The 9304-nt window shown below is 44.0% G+C and overlaps 1 protein-coding gene and 1 pseudogene across 1 annotated transcript; both read right to left on the bottom strand.

The window, feature by feature from the left end:
• Window positions 744-1166, bottom strand: LOC109131280 (RNA-directed DNA polymerase homolog; the record flags this gene model as incomplete). The annotated part of the gene is made up of 1 exon (XM_019242010.1): window positions 744-1166. A coding segment is annotated over one exon (423 nt), but the record flags the coding sequence as incomplete, so codon positions are not given.
• LOC109131217 lies at window positions 6315-6843 on the bottom strand (annotated as a pseudogene).

Here is a 9304-nt window from a genome sequence, read left to right as displayed (position 1 = left end):
TGTGAAACAGCACATAAGCTCAAAGCACTAATCTCCCCTACCAGAGACTCCAACTCCTGCTTCTGAGCCGAAGCTACCCTCTTCTGACAAAGAGCATCTGCAACCGTGTTAGCCTTACCAGGATGATAGGCTATCTCCAAATAATAATCTGCCACAAGCTCCATCCACCGCCTCTGTCTCAAATTCAGCTCAGGCTGAGTGAATATATACTTCAGGCTCTTATGATCTGTAAACACCTGTACCTTTGCACCATAAAGATAAGATCTCCAAATCTTCAGGGCAAAAACTACAGCACCCATCTCCAAATCATGAGTAGGATAGTTGCCTTCATGCACCCGCAACTGCCGCGAAGCATAGGCAATCACCTTCCCATGCTGCATCAGAACACAACCCAAACCAACTCTAGATGCATCTGTATAAACCACATAGGGTTCTCCCTGCTCAGGCAAAGCCAACACTGGCGCAGTAGTCAACATCTCCTTCAGGCTTGCAAAGCCTTCCTCACACTCTTCTGACCAGACAAAAGGAACATCCTTCCCTGTCAACTTAGTCATAGGACGTATTCTGCTTGCAAACCCCTGCACAAATCTCCTGTAGTAGCCTGCCAAACCAAGAAAACTTCTGATCTCTGTGGTATTCTGCAGTCTAGGCCAATCTGTGATAGCCTGAATCTTCTCTGGATCTACAGAAACCCCCTCTGCAGAAACAATGTGACCCAGAAAGCCCATCTCACGCTGCCAAAAACTACACTTGCTTAACTTGGCAAACAACTTCTGCTCCTGCAGCTTCTCCATAACTGCCCTCAAATGCACTGCATGCTCTTCAGGACTCTTAGAATAAACCAGAATATCGTCGATGAAAATGATGACAGATACATCCAGAAACTCCTGAAACACACTGTTCATCAATCTCATAAACGCTGCTGGCGCGTTTGTCAATCCGAAAGGCATCACTACGAATTCATAGTGCCCATACCTCGTCCTGAAAGCAGTCTTCCTCACATCTGCCTCATCTATCGGTATCTGATGATAACCCGACGCCAGGTCTACCTTGGAGAACCAAGTAGCACCCCTCAACTGATCCAACAACTCATCGATGCTAGGAAGAGGGTACTTGTTCTTCACAGTGACCCGGTTCAAACCCCGATAATCAATACACAACCTGAAACTCCCATCCTTCTTCTTCACGAACAACACCGGCGCTCCCCACGGTGATACACTAGGACGGATGAATCCCTTACTCAACAAATCCTCTAGTTGCTTCTTCAGCTCTACCATCTCTGCTGGAGCCATTCTGTAAGGCGCCTTGGATAACGGTGTCGTCCCCGGTTCCAGTTCAATGGTAAAAGGATCCGACCGAGATGGTGGTAATCCCTGCAAAGACTGAAACACATCCTCAAACTCTTCCACTACTGGAATACCGCTAACCGTAGACTTCCCCACTGACTCTGGCATAGATATAGTAACCAAATAAGCCTCACGGCCCTTCTCGATCATCTTCCCAGCCTGAATGGCTGAGATCACGAGACTCCCTGAAGTCGGTCTAATACCCTGAAAAACCAACTTCCCTCCTGGACGCTCAAACTCCACTCTACCCCGATAGCAATCCAAATGCACCATATGCCGATGCATCCAATCCATCCCGAGAATAACATCATACAGCTCCACTGGACTGATAAGCAAATCCGCTGGCCATGACTCTCCTGCGATCTGAATATCAATTCCTCTAGCTCGTCCAATAACTCTCAGGAACTTGCCTCCCGCAACTCTAACAACTCCTGTACGCTCTCCAGGATCCCCGCTGATCCCCGCACACTCTGCACACTCTGGAGTAATGAAGCTATGCGAAGCTCCAGAATCAAACATAACGTGGGACTTAAACCCGCCCACCAACAAGGTCCCTACACAAACCTCATGTGTTGAGAACCTAACACTTTATCACAGGAAACATAAAATCTGACCCTACTAAAATTCACAAAGATTAAGTACCAGAAATTATACCTGTGATCGCTCCGGCACTAGTTCCACCAGCCTCTGCTGTCGTGTAAACCCGTGGCGCCTGCTCAATCCGTGCTACCTGCTGACCTCCAGGCTGCACCTGCTGCAACGCTGCCACTGCTGCCGGCTGCAACTTGGGACAAAAAGGCCTGATGTGCCCTGTCTCCCTACAATGATAACATACCCGAGGTCCTGTCGTCGGAACACTCCTCTTGGGACAACTAGCAACCCTGTGATCCTTGCTCCCACAACCGAAGCAACCCGCACCACTCGGCTTCTGCGTAGCCTCCCACTTCCTCTTGGTTCCCTGAGCATGCCTACCGCCCCTGCTAGAACCACCCTGCTGCTGAGCCTTACTAGGCTGAACTGCTGGAGCTACCGCCACTGACTGTGCCCGGATATCCTCCTCAATCTCTGCTGCAGTCTCAACCAGCTCTGCACGCGTAGCATAACTCCTCCCTCTACAGTGAACTCTCAAGTCATCACGTAGAGCCCTCAAGAACCTCCTGATCTGAGCCTCCTCAGGCTCCATAGCCCGACCTCCATAACAAAGAAGTCGACTGAACTCCAAGTCCAGCTCCCGCACTGACCGTGTCCCCTGAGACAACTGAAGGAACTGCACCTCCAAACGATCCAATGCCTCTCTAGGAAAATACTTGCGGTTGAACTCCAAAACGAAGTCAGCCCAAGTCATCTCCCGCTGCACCCTCCTAGCAGCCACAGATCTCCACCACAACTCAGCATCACCACTCAAAAAGTAGACCCCTATGTCCACCCAAAACTCCTCAGGACATCTCAGAGTATGGAAGTTACGTTCCACTCTCGTCCTCCACGCATCCGCAGCAGTAGGATCTACACCTCCTGAAAACTGCTCAGTACGCAACCGACCCATCTCTGTCAACATGCTGAGATAACGAGCATGGACCCCCGCATCCGCAGCCACTGGCTGCCGCTCCTCCGCCACCACTGGTGGCACTACCTGAGCCTGAGCCGGTACCACTGGTGGTAACCGCTCTAACACCTGTGCTAGCAAAGCCGCAACGTCAACACCAGGGACTCCACCCGCTGGGACCCCCACACCCGGGACCCTAGCATCACCGGCCACTGGAGCATCAATACCGCCCCCTCCTGCCACACTCACGGAATCCCCCGGAACATCCTGCGACTCGCCAACACCCTCAGCTGTCACACTCTGGTCCTCGGTCTCACTAACCACTGGGGCTCTACCCCTACCACGACCACGTCCGCGACCACGTCCGCGTCCACGACCTCGACCAGTCACAGCATCCTCTCTAACCATCTGCACTACCATGAACATAAGGGTAAGCAAACAATTTCTATTATAACACAGAAACATAAGCTCACCGTGGAATCACACACTCGGCTCGAAGAGGATGTTCTAGGACTTCATGTCACACACAATTGACTAACTCACATAATCAATCAAGCATGCAAATCCCAAACATCTACAATAGAAAACTAGTGAACCCGAACCTAGAACCGTAAAGGCTCTGATACCAAAATGAAACGACCGACCTTTTTTTTTTAATAAATAAATGATAAATATAATATAGTAAAATAAACTACAACTAGTGGTCCCATACCCACTAGCCACCTAACCACAACACATTCAACAGCGGAAAATAACCATCCAATATCCAATAATAATCCAATAATAAAATATAACCATAACTCCAACATAAACAATATCCAAACATCAAGAATCAAAGAACCAGCAACCTAACAATGTTCTAATGACCCAACTCTAGCAACCTAGCAATGCCAGACAACATCAAACCGAGTCCCTAGAACATCCTCCTCTTCATTGCCTGGATTCCACGATCACACTTTGCCTTTACCTGCACCACAAACACATATTGCAATGCATGAGTATTTTATAAACACTCAGTAAGGCAATCCTCCCATCTACTGGGCTATACACACAAGCAATAGAGTATCAATAATCATCACACAACAATCAACAACAACGAATAACAAACCAGGACTTAGCATCGACCGACGCCACACATGCATCGACCGATGCCAAATGGGGAAGCATCGATCGACACAGAAGCTGCATCGACCGATGCAAGTGTAACTTGCATCGACCGATACCCAGTCTGCATCGACCGACGCATGCTCGACGTAACACGAAAACCCTAGAGTTTTACGCGCCGTCCTCGCACTTGCATCGACCGATGCAAGATATGCATCGATCGACGCAACGTCGAGCACCGTGATTTCCCCGAAGCTTCTCGCCGGATCTTCGTTCCTACAACCACAAAACTCGATCCCAAGCCACAAGAAAGCTTCCTAACGTCCCTAGCAACGATCTAACAAGCCTAACATCACACAACAAGCAGATTAAAGAATCCTCTAGCTTAGATAAGCCATGGTCATGCACTTACCTTTGCCACAGAAGAACTAAGCCTCAAACAATCAAGAACAAGCCTCTAGGAAGCTCCTACAACGATCCCAGCTACAGATCTCACCAAGAAACGCCTCAAATCTCAAGAAATCACCAAGAACCCTCAATAACTCTTTCTCCCTTCTCTTTTCTCTCAAAAACGGCCACACACGTCTAATGAGACAAAAGCCACGACCCTAAGGGTTTTCCCTTTCTCTTCTGACCAAAACGCAGCGTTTGACTTAAGTCAAAACGCAGAGAATTGAACCAGCATCGACCGATGCTACTACTGCATCGATCGATGCACACACTAAACTGGGATTCCGGTTCGCGGGTGTTACAGTAGCAATGAGGGCATCTATTTTCCATGTCAATGAGGCTACAGATGATGGTTGGTTGAACTTCTCTCAATGTAGTGAAGTAGCATTGTAGTTTTTGCACACTGATTTTGTGTAAGGACTTCTTGTTATTTTTCCAGCATTGATCACCCTTTGCTTTGATTCCTTTGATGTAGTGTACCTCCACATTTCCACTTGCAATGCATTTTTCCATTAGATCTTACTACTTTCTTATTGCTGCTAGTGGATGCATTGCTAGTGATCTTAGGTTGATATTTTTGTAAACTCGATGATTTTGGGCTGCCTTTGTAAGGTCTGGTGATGGTAGCATAATATGCCTGACCGATTTTTGTGAAATCCGAGCAGCTCTTGAGATGATTTAACAAAGAATAAGTAATTATAAACGAAAGGATGAAAGAAATGTTAACATAACACACACTAAAAAAAAATATTAATTACAAAAAAGTGATACACAACTAAGAAAAAAAAGGTAAACAACGATGATGGTATCATATTGGGCATAGTGGTATATGGTGGATTATTTATAGTGCTTGAAGTCTGTTACTTCAGTTTTTTTAGATTAGATAAGAAAGAATCTAGAATATCTTGATTGTGGAGTTTTAAATGACACATCTTTTTTGCCGTAAAAAAAAAGATAAAATAAAACATGATACATACATCTTTTTAAGATTGAGAAATATTTAGTCTGAAATATATGATCTTAATAATTTAAAAATATTTATAAGATTTGAATATTTGATATTTGTTTGTTATTAGAGAAATTCTATCATCGCAATCAAACACAATCTTTATAAATGGTAAAACATTGATTGTGGAAAAAATCCTTTTAATTTGTTTGAAATATTCTACTATAATATTTGATTGAAACTCTTCCAAAACCAAACATTATTTAGTCTAAAATATATTTTAATCGTTGATAATAAATGTGAAGTTTGATATTGTTTTCTATTTTAGATTTTCACCGAATTTTACGGCAAAAATTTCGTATCAACAATTTTTTAATTTAGTTGAGTCATTAATATTCTTTCCAATATTATTGTTTTAAGAAATGGATATTGAAGTTGAGATATTTTATTTTTAACTAAATATTTAAATCTTTTAATTTAAAATGAAATGAGAAATTGATTTTGTAGATATATTATTGTTTTTTTTAATAGATATGTTTGGCAATATGATATATGATATATATGATTTTTGTTTTTTTGTTTACCCTTAAAGTGTACTCCCCCAATTTATAGTATAATAAATCATTGTAGTGGAACATATTGTTATCCCCTATAATTTTGATATACATTTTTACGATTTTTTATACACTACTTAGCACACAAACTCTGTGGAGATCAAAATCCATATTGTCGGAGAGACGAAATAGACTAAATAGTTATATAAACAGTGGTGGAAAGTAAATAAAACCAAAGGGGAAAAATATACTCACTTTGAGCGACCATGTGAATCATATGAACAATGGATAGTAATGTAAAAGAGTTCATAATAGCAAGCAAAAACCCAAAAGAAAAGAAAATATTAAGTTAAATAATCAGGAGGAGTAACTCTAGATTGAGACACTGTTAGGGATCCCTTTCCCAGTAAGCCCACCTTCTCTTGTGTAATATGTAGTATTCGGGTATAACAGAGTATACGGTATGTTAACCGGTCCGATCCTGTTCTTGAATCTCTTGTCATTGTTTCTCCTTATGATATTGTTCTCTATCAGCTCCAGTTCTTTCTCAAACCGTCTAAACGCCTCTAAAGCCTCATCATCAGCCGTCCAATTCGGTGATTCCCTCTGCCCTAAGTAGACCTCGTCCGTTGAGTGCATAGACAAGGTCTCTATGATGGAGATCCCAAGAAGAGTCTGTAACTACGGCGTGATCGTCTTCAAGAATGCTACGTCAATGTCTTCTGCCAGCTCAGCATACTCAACGGTACCTGGCTCATGCATAAACCGGCGGCTGACCGTAGGACGGTTAGGGAGAAACCCAGCGTAAGGATACTGTCCAAAATTGACTGCTGCGTGAAGAGCAGAAGCGATCCAAATGATGATTGTGCAGGATTCGATAAGGTCGTCACGGGTTTGCATCAATGGCCACCATGATTCGTGTTGAGCGGGATTCTTTTTATTTGTTTCTCTTCTTTGTTATTTAATTTTCTTTTTTTGGTTTGTTGTGTTGTTTTTATATAATGTTGATTTTTAGTTTTTGGTGTTTTGTTGTTTACGTTGCAATTTTGATCCATGCAACAATCTGATCCATTGTAGTACACCTTACCCAAAAAGTTAAAAACTTCTATTCAATGCAATCAGTCATTTATTGTAACACCCGCAAATCAATTTGAGTGTTTTGGGTGAGGGTGTCGATAGACACCAAGGGGGTGTCGGTCGACACCACTGATTTTCTGGTTCGACCAGATTGAGTTTTTAATCGATTTGGACCGGTTTGATTTAGGAAAAACTATTAAACCGTGATATTTAAGTGGGAGAACGATCTATGTCGTGTTTTGTTGTTGCCTAGCCGCTGAAAACAAAGAGAAAGAGGAGAAGGAAGAGTAAACTTGATTTTGGTGTTCAAAGCAAAAAGGAACAGAATCGTCAGGGTTTGGGAGAAGGAGGATCTGTATACTCAAATCGTTTTGAAAGGTATTGAGTTTTGGTAGAGTTGTAGCTAAGAGATTTTCGTACACTCTCCTTTTTACAGAAGTGAATTTGGGTTAATATTCTAGGAGATATCGGCAGTTTCGTGGGGCGTTTCTTCTCTATCGCGGTTTGAGACCAGCGGGAGTTTCGGGATCAATTGCGGTTTCATCTGAGATCTGATCGTGCTGACATTTTGTGGGAAGCTTCATGACGCCTAGGAATAGCTTTTAACCGGAGGGATTTGATAGTTAACGGTTCATTTTCATTTTAGAAGGTGAGTGCATGACCATGACTAATCTANGTTGACACCAGCAAATTGGGCATCTTTCGACACTGTGGGGTAGTGTCGGTCGACACCATTGAGCCAGTGTTGGTCGACACTAGGCTGGTGTCGGTCAACACCTCCCTTCCAGCGAGACGATGTTTGATTTTCTAGTTTGTGTGTTTGTTTGTTGCTTGTTTTGGAACTTTGGAATCATTGTTGCTTGTGTGTATAGCCCAGTAGATGGGAGGATTGCCTCACTGAGTGTTTATCAAATACTCATGCATCTCAATTTGTGTTTGTGGTGCAGGTAAAGGCAAAGTGTGATCGTGGAATCAAGGCGATGAAGAGGAGGATGTTCTAGTGGTTCGCTTGGTTGTCTGGCTTCTGTTAGGTTGCTAGAGTTGAGTCCTAGAACATTGTTTAGGATTGCTGGTTATTTGATTTATGCTGTTTGGATCATTAGTTTGTGATTGGAATTAATACTGGTTATGATTTTATTGGTTATTGGTTTATTGGATATTTATTGGTTTGTTATTCCGCTGTTGATTGTGATTGTGGTTAGGTGGCTAGTGGGTATGGGACCACTAGTTGTAGTTATTTATTATATAATATTTATTATTTATTATTAAAAAAAAAAAAGGTCGGTCGTTTCATTTTGGTATCAGAGCCCTTACGGTTCTAGGTTTGGGTTCGCTAGGTTTCTGTTGTGATGTTTTGGATTGCATGCCTTGATTGATTATGTGAGTTAGTCAATTGTGTGTGGCATGGAGTCCTAGAACATCCTCTTCGAGCCTTCAATGAGATTCCACGGTGAGTTATTGTTATGTTTCTTTGTGTGGTATTGATTTGTTTTCTGCTTGTTAGCCTCTGCTCTTGGAAGATCAGTGGTTAAGGTGTTTGAGTAGTTGGTCGTGGACGGGGACGTGGTCGTGGTCATTGTCGGGCGGGTCCCGAGGCCAGCGAGTGTGTGGTCCAGAGTTCCACGAGGAGGTACGTCAGAGGGTCGCAAGCGTATCAGGAGGGACCAGAGAGGATTAGCCGGTGAGCGTGCCGGGGGTGCTGGGAACCCAGGTGTGGGGTTGCAGCAGGTGGAGCCCAGGGTCGAGATGATCGCTTGGCGGATCTGTTGGCGTGCTGTTGGAGCGGTTACCGAGAGGGGTACCAGTGTAGGCTCCAGTTGTGCCGCATGTGGCGGGGTGCAGTCAAGAGCTGCGGATGTTGAGGACTTTCCACATTATGTTAAGAGGAAGGAGCGGTTGTAGACGACCGATATGAGATTATTTCTCAAGAGGTATCGGGCCTAGAGAGGCGGATAGGTGGACATATGCAGTTGGAGCAGATATTTCTCTGCTTGGTAGTTAATCCAGTTGGATATTATAAGTTGAGTGGGCAGGTGTAACATTGCAATGTTATACTCGGACCACAGGAGGTAGTTGTGTCGAGAGATGTTTATAGTCGTTAAGGATTGTTGCTCCTGAGGGGATGGTGATTCCCCTGAATACCGATAGCTCGAGGGGCTGAGGGCTCCGAGAGTGGCAGAGGGGATGTTGTTCTCCTGAGGGGATGAGTAGTTCCCCTGATACCGAGATCTTGAGGATTGTGGTCCAAGAGTGAGACGGTATAACTCGAAGACGCTGGTCTGAG

This window comes from Camelina sativa, chromosome 20 (genome assembly GCF_000633955.1).
Source record: "Camelina sativa cultivar DH55 chromosome 20, Cs, whole genome shotgun sequence".
Classification (NCBI taxonomy): Eukaryota; Viridiplantae; Streptophyta; class Magnoliopsida; order Brassicales; family Brassicaceae; genus Camelina; species Camelina sativa.
This window is presented reverse-complemented; position numbering and strand designations above follow the sequence as displayed.